Source organism: Cupressus sempervirens, chromosome 4 (assembly GCF_028749045.1).
Source record: "Cupressus sempervirens isolate cs-2001-9-10 chromosome 4, ASM2874904v1, whole genome shotgun sequence".
In the NCBI taxonomy this organism is placed as follows: Eukaryota; Viridiplantae; Streptophyta; class Pinopsida; order Cupressales; family Cupressaceae; genus Cupressus; species Cupressus sempervirens.
In genome coordinates, this window is record NC_143121.1 from 728,025,910 (window position 1) to 728,045,806 (window position 19,897).

Here is a 19,897-nt window from a genome sequence, read left to right on the forward strand (position 1 = left end):
AATTTTAAATTAATAACATATTATATTCTAAAAATGAATGAGTGGCTCAAATTAGAAACTCGTTTGTTATGTACTTTATATAATGCATAAAATTGATATTATCTATACTATTGTTAATGTATCTTGAAAATGAGTGTACACCTTAGGCATTGTCAATGTTTATTGTGCTATTGAATGAAGCAATGACAATTATGTATGATGCTATTAAAAAAGTAGTTAGTCTCATGAATGTACTATTGCCCAAGTCATATTTTGAAGATGTATGGATAATTCTAATGATCCTATTTTATCAATGACATGATCTAGCTTTAAACTTGAAACTATATTTTCCTTGAAGTCTTTAAAGGATTTTCTAAAAGTTCATGTTGTGCATGTCCTACAAAAATTTTAGTTCTTGATATAGTGTTTCTTGCAAGAATTACTTAAAAGTTCATATTTCCCTCTCAACAAAATCATTGGGCACATATCCAACAAGTTCTACAAGATTAAATCTAACATAATATGATCTCATCCATTTAAAAGATATATTAGATTAATTTACTTTTTAAATACTATTAGTTAACAATTTTCTCTCGAATTAGATTTTAAAATCCTAACTCTTTGATACCCAATGCTTGGAGAGACAAAAACATGTTTACCAACAAATGGGTTAGTAGATGTATTCTAGCATTACCCTCTGAATGATTAGGTGTAATTCCCTATGATTTGAAATGATATGCAATGAACTTGTTTTTATGAGATCAGAGGTTTTGACATTATAAGCTCTTAACTTGAGAGTGGTAAAAGATAACCAAATTGTTTGTACGCACAAACAATTTAGGCAAAATAGATTTGAATAACCTATCACTCTCAATGGAATGACTGTAGTAGATTATCTTAATATTTCTAACTCTTACTTCTATTCTAAATGTAGATTAACCATCAAAATGTAGAAGAGGAATGAAGAGATATGCATATGAGGGAAAATGGAATTGCTCTCACTACCAGCCTTGAATGAAATGGAATCCAACCAATAACTAATAGATTCATACACATTTATCTTTCATTTCCCAATGAACCTATCTAATATGAGATGAAAGTAATAAGAGGAGAAACAAGACCATATATAAAGAAAGTAAATGGAATCACCTTCACTATAGTTACCAAAATGAAATAGAATCCATATGTTAACCACAGAGCCACATATGATTTTCTTTCAACTCTTAATGCGGAACTAATCTATGCATGGGCAATAAAACATGACAAGAAAATAGGGTAAATGAAATTATAGACCAATTCACCATCAAGTTTGTCAACCTTTATATCGTCAAATGAGGTTACATTTATAGTTTTTCGTTATCCTTCAGTTTAGCAGAGCACCAGTCACAAAATAGAAAAGGAAATAAAATGTAAAATTATCTAGTCATATGAATATGTGGCATCTTCTCCATCAATGATTCTAAATCCATGGTGTTTATGAAAACAGGAAATGACTATTTGATTTCATGCAATCTCAGAAAAACTTGTAGAAAATTGTTAAATTCTTCATAGTCTACTATTTTGCGCCAAACTTGTGTATTTCATATTCCAATGGTCATTGCATTTTTGAACACTAACCATCAATCTTAAATTAACGATCATGATTAAAACATTATAAATTTTCTTTAAAACTTCTTCCTTGAGTCCCTCCGTGCACACGTATCTTTCAATCATTATATCACTATGATTATTTTCCTTGTAACTTTCTATAGCGACATAACAATGAGCGTTGATCTCTCTTTTGATCTGAAGGCAAAAATAAAAGATATTAATTCTCTATTTTCTTTATGATGCAGGTCCACTTTCCAACTAGGTACACCATGGTGAATAGTTGGAACTATTTTATAACTTGGAGGATCTAACATTGACCTAGTTTTGCTTCGTGAAATGTAATGGCCCATAGGACACATGTCTTTCTGTCGCTTTTTTGTAATGATTAAAGCATGTTCATCTTTTCATAATGATATAGTGATGAGTGTAGATGTTCTTTTGATCTGACAATAAATAAGATGCATCACTGAATACTCATATTTTCATCATTAAAACTTCATCCATTGATCTGGTCTTTATTGATGATCTGGATTTGATCTTCTTAACCATTTGACTTGTCAACTGGCCAATAGTGTGCATTCTTTCATTCATTTGAATACTCTCCACCATGTAGCTTATTATGATTGCATATGAACCGTTCATCTACTAAATCGATGATGCGTATTTTCTTATCTTCATATTTTGACTCTAGGAGGGTTCTGAATCTTTTCTTCTGCATGAACTACTTCTTCCACTCACTGATCTTTCTTATCTGCAATGTCTTTCATGGAAACCATAACATAATGTTGAATCTTTGTGTTTATCATGGTTAGGAACAAATCAATAGAAGGTATAGACCTTCTTCTCATCGAGATGACACATAAAACCTCTCAAACCCTAATCACCTAGCTTTGAATTGATGCATTGTTCATATGATTCTCTACATTCGGTTAGCTCATTTGAAGGAATGATGAGAAGATAGATAATCCTATGGGAAATATAGACCTAGACTTGAAACATTGATACTTGACTTGACTCCAAAACCCTGAAGCAAAAAGATATGAAGTGAAACTTGGGCAACAGCTGACTCTGGCTGGGTATTTAAGCATGATAATGGTTGAAGGAAATCCAACAATCTTTGGTTTTGCACAAAAGGTGACAACTTAAAAACAAAACAAACAAAAAAAAAAAACTAAACTAGGAAAACAACAACAAACTACCTAAGATAGCAAGCAACTAAGCTAAAGCAAACCGCATGTTACCTACCTATCTAACTACTATGCAGGGGTTATATGCTTTCAATTTTACATTTGATACAACTTCAAATCCTTCGTATTATAGGAACATAGAAGGGTGTCTCCAGTGGGATATTCCAATTTGAAAGAATTATTTCGATTCACTTAAATGATCTAAAATGGCCCTTTCCACAAAGACTAAACCTTAGAGTGCATACCTCTTGGCTCATGTCTCTTATCCCATAACAACACCAAATCACCTTCCATAAAATTTCTAGGCCTTGTTCTTCTATCAAACAACCTTTTGATTCTTCCCTAGTGTTCAGTGATTTTATCAACCATCTCTTCTCTTTCCTCTTGCAATTTGGTAAGTTACAAGCTCCTCTTCTCTAATCCATCTTTTAAATCATCCTCCTTAATCATAGTCTTTAGTTTACATGTAGAAAGCTCTAAGGGTAGTGGAAAATTACCTTCCACTCCATAGACTAATTGAAAAGGTTAAATACTGGATAGCCCTTTTAGGTACCAAAAGCCCTTTTAGGTGTGGTCCTATCAACCCATAAAGCATCATGAATCTTCTTATGCCCATTTTTTTGATTATTTGAGACCAATTTATTTAAAATATTAATCAGATTCTTATTACCAGACTCACCATGCCCATTTCCTTATGGGAAATAGTCAGAGGAATGTCCACCTTGAATACCTTTATCATAGCAAAATCCAATAATTTATAAAGAGGAAAAGTAATATGTATTATCCATTATCAATTTTATAGGAACTCCAAACCTAATAAATATATGCTCTTTAAGGAATTCACATACTACTTCTGATGAATTCTTCTTCATTGGCTTTACTTCAACCCATTTACTAAAATAATTTGTGGCAATTAGTATGTAAGAGTGTCCTTGACTAGAAGGAGGATTAAGTGGACCTATAAAATATAAACCCCATTCATGGAAAGGAGCTTCAACTACCATTGGCCTAAGAGGTAGAATAGCAAGCTGAGTTTTACCAGCAAACATCTTGCATTTCTCACAAGTAACCACCCACTTATATGCATCTTTATACATGTAAGGCCAATAATAACTTCACCTCAAAATTTTAAATGCAATAACAGTAGAATAAAATTGTCCTCCACATGCTTCATTATGAAAATATGTCAGCAATTTTACCTATTGCTCTTTATCCACACATCTCAAAAATGTTCCATCAATTTCTTTTTTGTACAAGACATCATCATGAATCACATACTTCAAGATTTTTGTGTTTAGAACCCTTCTTTTCTTAGTAATCAATCCATCAAGGAATTAACCATATATCATAAAATAAGTAATTTTTGAGAACCAAGGATCTTAAAGGCTTACCATTAGAACTTTTGGAGTATCTTCTTCTTTGAATTTTTGATCCTCTACAAAGTGTATTACTTCCTACAAGTTTGGTTGGCTTAATTTTTATATCATATTCTTGGAATTTTTCTATCCATACTCCTCTATTATTACAACCAACCTCTTGTTCCATCAGAATACTTTTTTTTGTAGGATCTGGCACATATATTATTGAATGAGAATGTAGCACATAAAACCTAAAAATTTTAAGGGCTCTCACCATTGCATATACATGTTTTTCCATCTATGAGTATATCAATTCTTGATTCTTCAATGGTATGCTCATGAAAGCAATTTGAGCTTGTATTCTTTCTTTATTCTCTTTCATCAATATAGTTGACATAGTATGTTCTAAGGAATAACAGTAAATAATGGATTCTTTAGTGTAGTTAGGATGGACAAGAACATGGGCTTTGGCAATGGAACTCTTGATATCTTCAAAAGTCTTTTCGCAACATCAGTCCATTTTAAAGTTGTATTTTATTTTATCATATCAACTATACATTTAATTATTTTAGAGAAGTCAACCATAAATCTCCTCAAGAAATTTACTTGACCAAAGAAGGACTTTACTCTAGTTTTAATCAATGAAAGACTTAATTGTTGAATGACTTCAACTCTGCCTAGATAAATCATCACTCCTTCTTGGGATACAATATGAGCAAGAGGCTTGCCTTCTATCACACAAAATACTAATTCAACACCCACCCCTTTTTCACAGGTACAATCATTTTTCATTCAAATATGAGTATAGTATGATGCCGGGTTTCAAGCTGAGGGATTTTTCAATATTCATTGCTCTTGCTTCTTCCCCATTTTTTTTGCGCAAAAAATGCTTGAGTCAAGTTTGGGTGAGAAATATCGTTTGGGTTATGCATCAACTTTCTTAAAAACTTCATAGGATCCATCCCCAATTCAAAAGTAAATTCTGTAGACACCTAAATCTATTTACATCACTAGGTAATCTTATTTAGTAGTCTCCTAGCATATTACTAATTAAATATTTATTATTTAATTAATTAGTCTTCATCCCCCAGTTAATTTATTTATTTAATTGACTATAGTCCAATTGATAAAATCAAATGATAACCCAAAATCAATCTATCAATTAAATCCATATTCCTCTATTAAATTAAATAAATCCTCAAACCTATTTAATTTAATCCCACATCCCCCATTTTATTAAATAAATTATCCAAACCCCTAAAAATATCCCTAAACCCAACCTTTACCCATAATCCAACTCATCCACCCATACTAACCTTACTTGGCCACCTAACTAACCCATCCCATCAAAGCTAAGCCACTTGCCCTCTAATCCCCTTTCTAAACTAAGTTTAATCCCCCTCCTAAACATGTGCACAACTTTAAGCAAGGGTTGAGACTTGCTAACCCAAGCTAAAGTCAAAAAGTTTCCCTTATCCTCTTCCAACCCTATCCAAGAGCATTTATGGCTCTTACATACCATTAATACCTCTTGCATGCCATTAAATACCTCTTACATCCCTCTTAAACACTCATCCTCCCTCGTTACTCCCTTTGACCAACCATTATCCCATCCCCTCACACTGATCCTCCTTGTGACAAGTGTCACTTCCCTATTGGCTCTAAACAAGCACAATCCATGTGCTTCCCTTTGAAAGCATCATAGCCCTTCCTCACCATTCTATGATCTAGCTATTGGTTGCGTATATTATTTATAGATTTAATTTTGTAATATTTTTGCACAAACTATCTCATCCAATATTAGAAATGGGAATTATGACAAGACAAATGACAGATCATGAAATTTGATATTGAACACCTAGGAAAAAAATCATCCAATAAAATCTTAAAGTAATAGAAATTACTCTTTAAAGATTCTTGTAATCAAGAATCTATCACTTGATAATTATTAAATCTAAAGTACCTTACTTGATCCCACTTTATAAGCCATTCTTGGCTTACATGGTAGAATAAAGTCTATTATCCATCATACACAAAGTAAGAAAAAAGAAAAAGAAATCATTCAATTTCATCCAAATTTCGAAAAGAACAATCCATAGAATGGAATTTAAAATTTAAAATTAATATATATTCTTATTTAGAAAAAATGATAATATAAAATTTCCCTATAACAACTTTCAACGAAAGACATTTAAATTTTATAAGATTATATATTTGCATATAAAAAAAATTTTTAAATTTTTTTTATTATAATAGCCTTTTCTATTAATAATTAATAATCTAAGAATACAATTCACCAAAAAAAAACCGGAGATGCAAGATCACCCACCCAGAATTCACAAGTATTATCTCCGTGACAATGAAAATAAAGTAACTCAATCATCTCCCTCTCCCTCTCTGTGACAAGTATTATCTCTGCCATTAGTAAAACAAGAAATGCAAAGGCCGATTCATTCGAGAAGCCGAGTTTTTTCTCTTCCATCTTGTAAGGCAACCGCAAGAAGAAATGAACGGTTTAGAATTTATAAGATATGCTTCCTTACTACAATTGAGCTCATTTATAAGGTGCTCCAAGATTTTAGCCACGGTGTTCTTCTTTGGAGTTTCCGAGCGCTTGTGTAACTGTGCAGACCAAGATTAAATTACATTATAAATCACGTTGGCTGGATCTCCTCTACTTGAAATTTAAGCTCTTGTATCTAAAATTTGATTGAATCGATTTTGTTTACCATTTCGTCTCTTGGCAGCGGCGAATGCAGAACTAACATCAGTACGTCTAATGAAGAAATGAGCTACAATGAGTCTCGAAACGGGGGATTTCTAAGAAAAATTTGGTTAAATATAAGCAATGTTTTGATGGGGTTGTCTAGAAAAATAATGGATGTTGGAAGAGAGGATCCCAGAAGGATTACGCATGCTATAAAAGTTGGGTTGGCATTCTCATCGGTTTGGCTGTTATTTCTGTGGGATCGATTATTCCGCAGGGTGGGATTTGGTAACCATGCAATTTGGGCAGTCATGACTGTCATTGTCATTCTCGAATTCTCTGCGGGTATGAGTTAGTTTAATTTAATTGTTTCTAACGCAACCATCTTTCTCACCCTAATCGACTAACATTTAGAATGGATGTTGTTGCTGCTTGAGCAGGGGCTACCATGAAGAAAGGCCTCAACAGAGGAATTGGAACCATGGTGGCTGCATTTCTTTCCTTCCTCGTTTGCCACGTGTCAGAGAAGGTAGTGCGAGGAAAGGCATTTGTGCTCTCTTGGAATCACCTTGTTGCATTCACCAAATCTCAATTAGTACTCCACTACACTCATTTTGCAGGAGCGGCTACCACATATGCCCGTTTCTTTCCTTCCCTCAAGAATAAATTTGACTATGCAGTGCTTATATTCCTGCTCACATTCAGCATGATAATGGTTTCTGGATATCGAGTGGAGAATATATCACGCATGGCATACAAACGCTTCACCACCATACTCATCGGATGTGGAGTGTGTTTGGTTGTAAGTCTGCTCATCTTCCCCACCTGGGCTGGCGAGGATCTTCACAATTCCATTGTCAGGAAGTTCCAAGGCTTGGGGAAATCTCTGCAGGGTAAGAAAACCAAACGAAAACAATTGAGGTTAAAAATCCTTGTTTTGATTGTGATGAAAACGTAATGTTTTCTTCAGCGTAAAATGTGTGTTTTTCGCAATGGGCTGTTACAGATGAACTACTAGTACGCTTTGATTGGTGTGGCTTGTTATCAGCTCGGTAGATTAAATTGTTAAAATATCTGACTAATGTAATGGGCATGATATATTTGATGCCAGGATGCGTGGATGAATATTTCAGCGGATGCTGTACTGATGAGAAGGTGGAAGATGAGTCAAAAGATATCATACACAGAGGATACAAGTCTGTGCTGGACTCAAAGGCTACCGACGATTCTTTGGTAAATCAAAAAAATATATAGTTATTAGAAGAAACTAATTAAGTGGTAGCCATGACAACTTTTGACATTAAAGAATGTTAAATGGATCGTCTGAAAGCAGTGATTGTACATGTTAATTGCAGGAGGCATTTGCTATGTGGGAGCCAAGGCATGGTCTATTTCGATGCCGGCATCCATGGAAGAAGTATGTGAAAATTGGAGTTAAGCCTCATTATCTGGCTTATCCTATTGTGGCCTTGCACGGATGCCTTTGATATGAAATCGAGGTATATTTGTATGCATTTCCTCATTTGGTATCATTACCTTAAATTTACAAATTATCTTCAATGCATGCACTATAGCTGATGAATTTTTGTTTTGCATACGTTTCAGGCCCCTCATTCCCTTCGTTCACCATTGAAGAAGCCATGCACCAACGTCGCCCACAAAGCAGCCAAGTTACTGGCAGAGCTGTCAAGCTGCATTGAACAAATGAGAATATACGACTTCGAGCCAATATTGGAAGAAGTTCAACATGCACTGGAGGATCTTCAAGTTTCCTTGAATTCTCAACCAAAGCTCTTACTGCATTCAACAACAAGAACGCCGAGTCAGAAAATCGTACTTGAGAATGAAAATAGAGAAGAGGAGGTAAGGTGGGCGGCGAGAAGAAGATCATGGCATGGAGAAAGTAGTGACAAGAAGAGGTTAATGCTAAGACGCGGCGTTGAATTTGGAGAAGCACTTCCATTGGGCCCCGTTTGGTTGGGGAAGATGAATTTTCCTCATAACCAGGTTATCTGATAACCAAGTTTTCGAAAACCTGGTTATGTATTTTAGGAAGATAGTTGGACCATTTGGTTGACACAGAAGATGAATTTTCAAATCCATATTCTGCGTTTGGTTGCCAATTTAGAAATTGGAATTGGAACAGAATATGACTAGGAATATCTTTTTGTTGCATTTGGTTGTTCATTTTCTAATTGGAATTGGAATTTGATGTAAATTTTTTTAATCTTATTTAATTAGTGAAACACAAGGATTAGAATGAGTAAAGTATTAATATTTATGATTTAATTTATTTATAATTAGACTACATTATTATTATTATTTATTCTTGAATATTCACAGTTTTATTTTGTTAGTCAATAATAAATAAAATGATTATTATTTTTTATTTTAATTCTATTTATTAGCAAAGAAAAGTAAAAAATAATCATACATGCAATCATTTGTACGAAGTTATTTTTTGTCCCATTGTTGGAAATTGTGATCATATATATTATATATTTTTGAAAAATTGTGTAAGACAAATTTATCGTCGAATTGAATTTATTGTCAAGTTCATCCGAACTTCATAATTGTCGAACTCGAATTGAAACTTGAACCTTGTGACTTAGCCGCTAAATATATGTGTTTGTGTCCTCTCTCTATCCCTCCCTGTGTTTGTGTTCATCCACGTGATTTGGCAGAAAGATTGGACACAATAAATGTTGTTTATGCAAATGAATTATCGCCTACACTATATGAGAATTCTTGCATCTCTTAAGACTAGTTGCCGACACAGAGAGGGATTGTGAGGCGTGTTCTTGCTCTTGGTCGGTATCTTCAGAATCCATTGGCCATGGTTGCAACATTATATAGTCTTGGCAAAGAAATATTATCATTGAAGCTTCATTCACTGGAACATTTCCTTACTCCAGATGAAAAGTATGAAGCTGTTGAGCAGGTAATAGTTACAACAACCAACTGTAGAGGCTATGAAGCCACTTGTCTTTATAAATGCTATTGGTTTTTTTAAGGGTTAGAGGGAATGGACAAGCAGCATCCGAAAACCATGTTATGGATCCATTGGATGATACTAGAATTCATCCAAAGTCATATGAATTTGCCAAGAAAATGGCTAAGGACATATATTGTGAAGAAGCTGGACATGATATAGATGATATGGATGAGGAAACACAAGAAATGGTTGTTGAGCATGTCAAAAATATCCTGATCTGTTAAATGCCCTTGATATTGATGAATATGATAGAAGTGTGGAGCAATGGACATCCAATAAAAAGCAGGAAACCCTTGCTGACATAAAGAGTGAATTGTTACATGGATTTCAGGATTTGAGATCGCCATATAAAGAGCCATCCCAAGATGAGGAATTTTATCTGCTGAATGGAGAAAATGAAGAGACCCTGTTAATGGAAAAAATTGTCCCCGCAGAGTCCAAAATCATCGTATAATTTGTGATCTGGAATCAAGCTTGACATGAATAATATTGAAAGAGGAGCTTTCTGATGATCTAGATATAGATCCTTTAGAAAAAATTGTAGAAGGCAGCATCCTTACCTGTTGGGTGAAAACTATGAAAAAAGTGAAGTACCTAGTTGAGTTAAATTGCAAAGAGAGTTCACTAAAGAATGATAACTATCAGGGTGCATAGGATAAGGATAAGGAGGTTAAGGATCCATATTTTGTGGAAGAGGATTCCATTTCACGAAGTGAACAAGAGAATGAAACCATTAAGTTCCTAAAAAATAAAGAGCCAGGGGAGAGTATTATCCGTCCATGGTTGAAAGGGCCTACTCACTTGATTCTAACACTGAACATTTTAGTTGGAGTTTATGCAGACAAGGATATTGTGGAGGGAGGAAAAGACCAAAAGGATTTTGCTAGCTATCTTCGACTTGGAAAATACTTTCAATTGGGGAGGAGATATTTGAAGATCTTGATGAGGTCATAGACAGATATATATTCAAGAGAGGATAATATATTTCAGTATTTTGTTCTACTGTTTGGTGAGTCATAAAATACACATCAACAAACACCTTTCTACAGATGCAGGAACACACAAGCTCCTCTCTCTCTCTCTCTCACTCTCTCCCTCTGTCCCTTCGTCCCCCCTTCTTATCCCGCACTCTCTGCCCCTCTATGTATCTCTCCCTTTTAATAAATTTATTAAGTTAGTTAATTATTCAACAAAATATGCAACTAAATTTTACGTGAAATATTATATAGGAAAAAATATACCATTTTACATTCACATACATTAAACATTTGATGAGAACTTTAACAAGAAAAATGATGCTTTGTTAATAATTGCTCTTAAAAAATGTGGAATTTTGGCAACATAGATTTTACATGCAATTTAAAAAAAAAGATCATGAAAATCATTAATCATATAAATCATATTTTAACATCATGAAATTCTAATAATGAATTTCACATAATTACTACAATATGAAAAATTGCTAACTTGATAGAACAATATCCATGATTTGATGGTGGTGTGAAAACACACCGTTAAACATGAAAACACTGAAAAATCCACGATGTATGCCTTTATGCCCCACATTCGACGACACACCGTTACATATGAAAACACTGAGAAATCCACGATGTATGCCCTTATGCCCCACATTCGACGGCAACCCTCTCATGCTGCTCAATCTTCCCATTACTGTTTGTGTTGTTAGATGGTCAATCCTGCATATACGAACTAAACATGCTTGAAAAATTAAAACCTGATTTTTTTTTAATGGAATACACCAAGGAGTGGCATCAGAAATATTGATCGTTTACAAACACAGTAAACAATCATCCGATAGCTCATTTTTTATCAGCATGTGTGGTCTTGCAATATTAGCAAATCAAGAGCAATAAAAAAATACAAGAGAAAAACACTTTATCAATACCGTTGACAATCTTGTCAAGAAGCACGTACATAGGAAACCAAACTGTGGAAAAAAAAATAAGAAATTTAAAAAATATCCAAGCAAATTAGGAATATACATATAACATGGGACATAATCATGACTGTACAATCATCTACCAAAAATCCTCAATACTTTTGATAATCTTGTCAATGAAAACATACATAGGAAATCAAATAGGGACAAAAAGACAAAAAAATAAAAACATATGCAAGAAAATTAGGACTATAGATATAACATAGGACAGAATCATGAACTATACAATCATCTAGCAAATCACATTTCTATATGCTTTCAAGTTCTACAATTGAGCATTCATCATTTGCCACTCCTTGTGTATTCCACGTATGTATGGTTCAAATATAACTCTAATTAACAATGCAATGAACAACTATACCAAACGTTTACGAGATCATAAACTACGTGTTGTGAGAGATCAATGCAATACCATTAAACAAAGCCAACTAACCCTCTGGAATTATTTCACATGCCAATCGTGTGAATGCCAATGAAATGAACAACTAAACTATGTACTGACCAATGCCAATCATGTCAATGAAATGAATGACTATACTATGCATATATCAAGTATGTATACATACGTACATACATGCATGAACATACATATGCATAGACATACATATATACGCACATACATACATACATACACATGTACATACATGTGTACATACATACGCACCTACATACATACATACGCACATACATACACACATACATACATACATACATGCTTAGCAAAATAGAAAAAAAGTGCTCAGTAATGATTTCCAATATAGTGTTGTGACAGATCAATGCAATACCATTACACAAAGCCAATTAACCATCTGGAATGACTTCACATGCCAATCGTGCAAATGCCAATGAAATGAACAACTATCCTGCGTATTGACCAATGCCAATCATGTCAATAAAATGGATGACTAAATTATGCATAGATCAAGTTTGTATACATACGTACATACATGTGTGTACATACATATGCACATACATACATGCATACGTACATACATGTGTGTACATACATACATACGCATATACATACATACATGCTTAGCAAAATAGTAAAAATGTGCTCAGTAATGAGTTCCAGTATAGTGTTGTGAGAGATCAATGCAATGCATAGATCAAGTATGTATACATGTGTACATACATGTGTGTACATACATATGCACATAATACATACATATGTATGTACATACATACATGTGTGTACATATATATTGTTTGTTTCAAATCTGTTTAGCAAAATAGCCAATATGTGCTCACTAATGAATTCCAATATAGTGCTGTGACAGATCAATACCACTGAAATGGACAACTAAACTTTGTAACAGTTTCTTGCCAGTAATGAGTTCTAGTATAGTGTTGTGAGAGATGAATGCAATACCATATAAATAGAGCCAATTCATAAGCTATGTATAGATCAATGGCAATCATGGCTTTTATCTAGACATAATCAATATGTGCTCAATATGTGCTCAATAATGAAATTTACAAGTATATCACTAGCTTTTATCTATACATAGCTGACCTATACATAGTTTATCATGGTTCTATTTCTATCTGCTATTTGCTTAGCATAGTCAATAGATGTGGTAACTATTTGTTTCAAATCTATATAGCAAAATAGTCAATATGTGCTCACTAATAAATTCTAGTATGGTGCTATGAGAGATCAATACCAGTGAAATGAACAATTAAACTTTGTAACAGTGTCTGGCTGTTTGTGTTAAATCTGTTTAGCAAAATAGTCAATATGTACTCAATAATGAATTCTAGTATGTGCTCACGTGATTATTTGTATATATCATAATGCCAATCATAATAGCAAAACATGGCAATTATGCTTTTATCTATACATAGTTGACCTATACATAGTTTATCATGGTTCAAATCTATTTAGCAAAACAGTCCAATATATGCTGTAACAGTTTGTTTAGAATCTGTTTAACAAAATAGTAAATATATGCTCACTAATGACTTCCAGTATAGTGTTGTGAGAGATCAATGCAATACCATTAATCAAAGTGAATCATGCCAATGAAATGAACAACTAAACTATGCATATATCAAGTATGTATAGATCCATGTAAAATCATTCAACATACTTATGATGTCATAAACTATGTACAGATCAATGCAATACCATTAAACGCAGTCAACTCATAAACTATGTATGGATACATGGAAGATCAATGGAAATCATGGCTTTTATCTATACATAGTTGACATATACATAGTTTATCATGGTTCAAATCTGTTTAGCAAAACAATCCAATACATGTTGTAACAGTTTGTTTAGAATCTATTTAACAAAATAGTAAATATATGCTCACTAATGACTCCCAGTATAGTATTGTGAGAGATCAATGCAATAGCATTAATCAAAGTGAATCATGCCAATGAAATGAACAACTAAACTATGGATATATCAAGTATGTATAGATCCATGCAAAATCACTCAACATACTTATGACATCATAAACTATGTACAAATCAATGCAATACCATTAAACGCAGCCAACTCATAAACTATGTATGGATACATGGAAGATCAATGACAATCATGGTTTTTATCTATACATAGTTAACATATACATAATTTATCATGGTTCAAATCTGTTTAGCAAAACAGTCCAATACATGTTGTAACAGTTTGTTTAGAATTTGTTTAACAAAATAGTAAATATATGCTCACTAATGACTTCCAGTATAGTGTTGTGAGAGATCAATGCAATACCATTAATCAAAGTGAATCATGCCAATGAAATGAACAACTAAACTATGGATATATCAAGTATGTATAGATCCATGCAAAATCACTCAACATACTTATGACGTCATAAACTATGTACAAATCAATGCAATACCATTAAACGCAGCCAACTCATAAACTATGTATGGATACATGGAAGATCAATGACAATCATAGCTTTTATCTATACATAGTTGACATATACATAATTTATCATGGTTCAAATCTGTTTAGCAAAACAGTCCAATACATGCTGTAACAGTTTGTTTAGAATCTGTTTAACAAAATAGTAAATATATGCTCACTAATGACTTCCAGTATAGTGCTGTGAGAGATCACTAATTAAATAGTCAAAATGTGCTCAATAATGAGTTCCAATAGAGTGATGTGAGATTAATATAGTTTTAGTTTAGTGCTATTAGAGATTAATGCAAAACCATTGAATAGAGTAATCATGCAGCATAAGTCATTGCAATCCAGTCAGTAGCTGAAATAGCTAAATGGTACCAAATGTCATTGCAATCCACTCCACTCTCTCCACCTCATCCATCATCAAGAACCCTTTGGCTCTTTCACGTTGAAGCACGAAGGTATCATGTGCTTTCACGAAAATTGCTCGACTCAGTTTAGGGACAGCTTTGAGAGCAATATATGCAGCAGTCAAAATATTATCATCTTCAGATTTATCCACTTTTACAATCTGAGGCTTAATGAGGCCATCTTTCAGTTCCTTCATAGTTTCGCATATCACATCCAATGATGCAGCCAAAGATGTCTTCTTCCTCTTTCCCCTCCTTGATGATGATGGTGGAGGAGTCCCTCTAGCACTTGCACTCGACTGATTGGAATGATATAACTCTTCATCAATATCTGGTTGGCTGTCAAGAGGTGTACCAAAATTGGTATCATCCTCATCAAGCACATTAAATGCATCGTTCATAGGGTGCCCTTCTTTAGCATCAAGGGGTGTTGTAGATGCGAACCCTTCAGCAATGTCATTACCAACAATTACAGCCAACCCATTGAAATATTGGAAAGGTGACCTCTTATACATTTTTGCATTTTTGAATTCTCTCCTCTACATATAAGCATTAATAGATGGATTAGGTTGTAAGTTTTTCATTATTAAAATAAGAAGGAAAAATTTCTTCAATGAAAAGAGTACAAAGATGATCCTACCTTCAAAAGGTCATCCCACACTGAATCCTCAGCATCCACAGTTTGAGTTTCTTCATTCCAAGCTAACCCACTTGTATTTTTCAAGTCCTTCATTACTTTATATCCTAATTTCCATGTTTTTAGCTTATTCTTAAAATGATCTCGTGACAGATTCGAGTTCATCACTGAATTGAATGTCCTCTCTATCGCAGTCCATGCCTCTTTTTTAAACCCACCTTCACCTTTCCGTCCGAGATGGACTTGTTCAAGGAGCAAGTCTAAAAACTTGCGTTCCATCGATTTTGTCCACATTTTCTTCTTTGAAGAAGAAGATTTGTTGCTCACAGCGAGGGATCCATCTATATCACTCAAAGTAATGGGAGAACACATCTGTTTCACATGATCAGATCCATCCATGCTCATCATGAGCTCGGTATATGCCATTGTGTACTCCTTCTTGTATTTCATTTAAATTTGAAATAGAAAATCTTTAACTATCAATTTGTAATACGTCATAATGGAACAAGGCTAACATATTGAATAGGTAAACGTATTACGATTTAAAGTAATCATACGACTGAAATTAAAAGTTATTGCTCTTTAAATTTAAATAGAATGCAGCAAGCAGTAACATTAGAAAAATAGGATTTTCAACGAATTCGTTGTTCTCTTCTTACTAGTGGGCTTATGATCTTCATCATTTTGTACTCCTTGCTGTATTTCATTTAAAATTGAAGATGATCAACTTTAAATATCATTTTTTAATACATCCTAATGCAATGAGGCTAACATTTAATAAACTTGAAAGAATTTAACTGAAGATGATACACATTTTAAGCAATAATTGATGATAACACATCAACATCAAAAAAACTACCAGTAAGACAAGATGGTGATATCAATGGCAAGTAAATAGTCATGAGCCCCATTATGAAGCATGTTATTGTACTTTCTCAATGCAAAGATGTATAATAATTGTGCTTTCTTGCATTTAAATCAATGTAATCTATATTTCAAGTTGAATTGTGTATTGCAGATATGATCAACAATTTTTGTACATAATGTAGGTGTGAAATTGAAAGTTAATGTTCTTTTTATTTAATTAGAATGTAGAAAAGATTGATATCAGAATAACGAAATCAAACACCATCATTGTATATGCATACATCAATTTAATCATATAAAGCACATTGCCTTCTAATAAATCATTTATTCTCGAGATCTATAATCTTCCCACATCCTATTTGCTATATCTTCTCGAAATTAGGCCCACTCATTTCTATCCTCCTGAGACAACCCATATGTCTCAAGTAGTGGCACCTCTATCCCATCACGATCATCTTCCTCTTCAATAGCTTCTTTCAATGGAAGGCCATCCTCTATCGTAATGAAATTGTGAAGTATGCAACATGCTAAAACAGTATAGGATTGTGTCATGATATCATAAGACGTTGCATGTCTTAAGATTGGAAAATGCTGCTTCAGAATACCAAATGTATGTTCTACTGCATTTCTAAGAGAGGAGTGTTGATGGTTGAACAACTCATGTGCAGAGTTTATTAGGTTTTCTCTTGACCATTCTTTCAAGTGGTAGCGTGTACACAGATAAGGAGCAAGAAATCCAGGTGCATTTGGATATCCAGCATCCACGAGATAATATTTTCCTATATAAAGAAAGTATATTGTCAATACTTGAACCATTTAGCATAACCTTGAGTATATTAAAATGTGATTTGGCTTACCAAGGGGAACTACAAGTGGATCTGATCTGGATAGAGCTGAGGCTAGAACACGGCTATCTGCAGCAGAGCCTTCCCAACCAGAAAGGCAATACTGAAACTTACAATCAAAGGAGCAGACACCCATAACATTTTGCGATAGGTTCCCTTTTCTATCACGATATTTACCCTGTATGTCGACATCAACTCGCACTGGAATATGGGTACCGTCGATGGCTCCAATGCAATCCTGTGGGATATGATACACTGATCAAATGTATGCTCAAGTAATAATAAGATAAGGACAACATTCTAGACAATAAACTTGTAATAATGTGTGATTTACCTTGAAGAATGGTTCAAAACGATCCTTCCCACTAATTTCAGGAGGAGTGCCTGGACTAGGTGGTATGAAGTAATCTCTGTGAAGGGCTAAGATAGCCATCAAAACCTTGTGGAAGTACCGACTGACTGTCTCTCCTGAGTGCCCAAAGTTATGGGCAATCTTGCGGTTCCTTAGATTGTGCCCAAGGGTGTGGAGGAACATCACTAGTTGTTCCTCTAACTTCAAGTGTATCATATCTCTCAAGCTTCCTTTCAGCCTTAGAATACGAGCTAGAGAAAAGAAGGCTGCCCTACTCATCCGAATCTGATCATGACAATCCACCTCATTCGAATGAATAATGTCTCTACAAAAGAAATTTCCTTTTCTTATTCGTTTACCCATTTGACTACCTTCTCGGGCTACCAGTACTTTGGCTATGCCAACAAAAGCAAAAAGAATTGTGAGAATGCGGGTGTATGTGGTCTTCCTAACTATGCTTCCTTGGACCTCTATACTCTCCATAGGATCCATTAGTGACCTGAAATGTGGACAATTTAAACACTATCAGTTATGAAATATCAACTATCACCTATTGAGATACAACATGATTATTTGCTAGCCTCATTGCATTAAGAAGTCAATTATTTATTCAAATACAACAAGGAGTACCAACTACCGAGGATCATAAGCCCATAAAGAACAAATTACAATGTGTCATTATATTCCATGTAATCTATCTATACCAATGAAAGCATAATATTGATTCCATTTGTCTATATGTATACACACATGTATGTATATATGTATGTGCACACACATGTATGTATGCATGTATGTACGTACACACACACACACATGTATGTATGCATGTACGTACGTACACACACATGTATGTATGTGTGTCTGTACACACACACACATGAATGTATGTATGTATGTATGCATGTATGTATGTACACACACACACACATGTATGCATGCATGTACGTAGACACACACATGTATGTATGCATGCATGTACGTACACACACAAGTATGTATGTGTGTACGTACATACACACACATGTATGTATGTACACATACACATGTACAAACTATAACTTGAATTTGGGCTTTTATGAATGTGTTTTAATAAATCGTCGGGTCCGCTGAAACTGAGGCTCGTCTTTTAGAAGATGAAAAGTAACATAGTTGGCAATAGGAATAGAGTTTCTTTCTGCATTAATCTATACATAGTTTGAAATCATGGCTTTTATCTATACATAGTTTATGACCTCATAAGTATGTTGAATGATTTTGCATGGATCAATACATACTTGATATATCCATAGTTTAGTTGTTCATTTCATTGGCATGATTCACTTTGATTAATAGTATTGCATTGATCTCTCACATCACTATACTGGAACTCATTGGACTATTTTGCTAAACAGATTTGAACCATGATAAACTATGTATAGGTCAACTATGTATAGATAAAAGCATGATTGCCATGTTTTGCTATTATGATTGGCACTATAATATATACAGGTAATCACATGATCACATACTGGAATTCATTATTGAGCACATATTGAGCACATATTGATTATGTATAGATAAAAGCCATGATTTCCATTGATCTATACATAGTTTATGATTTGGCTCTATTTAATGGTATTGCATTCATCTCTCACAGCAGTACACTAGAACTCATTACTGGCAAGAAACTGTTACAAAGTTTAGTTGTTCATTTCACTGGTATTGATCTCTCACAACACTATACTGAAAGTCATTAGTGAGCATATATTGACTATTTTGTCAAACAGATTCTAAACAAACTGTTACAGCATATATTGGACTATTTTGCTAAACAGATTTGAACCATGATAAACTACGTATAGGTCAACTATGTATAGATAAAAGCCATGATTGCCATGTTTTGCTTGATTGACACTATGATATATACAGGTAATCACATGAGCACACACTAGAATTCATTATTAAGCACATATTGAGCACATATTGATTATGTATAGATAAAAGCCATGATTGGCATTGATCTATACATAGTTGATTCATACATAGTTTATGACTTGACTCTATTTAATGGTATTGCATTCATCTCTCACAACAGTATACTAGAACTCATTACTGGCAAGAAACAGTTAGAAAGTTTAGTTATTCATTTCACTGGTATT

The 19,897-nt window shown here is 33.8% G+C and overlaps 1 protein-coding gene across 1 annotated transcript; it reads left to right on the plus strand.

Moving 5' to 3' along the window:
- The first annotated feature begins 6,991 nt into the window (after positions 1 to 6,991).
- Positions 6,992 to 8,308, plus strand: LOC149563369 (aluminum-activated malate transporter 14-like). Its single transcript, XM_089828140.1, has 4 exons — positions 6,992 to 7,166; positions 7,262 to 7,714; positions 7,933 to 8,054; positions 8,177 to 8,308. The coding sequence occupies exons 1-4, from the start codon at positions 6,992 to 6,994 to the stop codon at positions 8,306 to 8,308; spliced, it is 882 nt and encodes a 293-aa protein (XP_089684266.1).
- Positions 8,309 to 19,897: the final 11,589 nt, after the last annotated feature.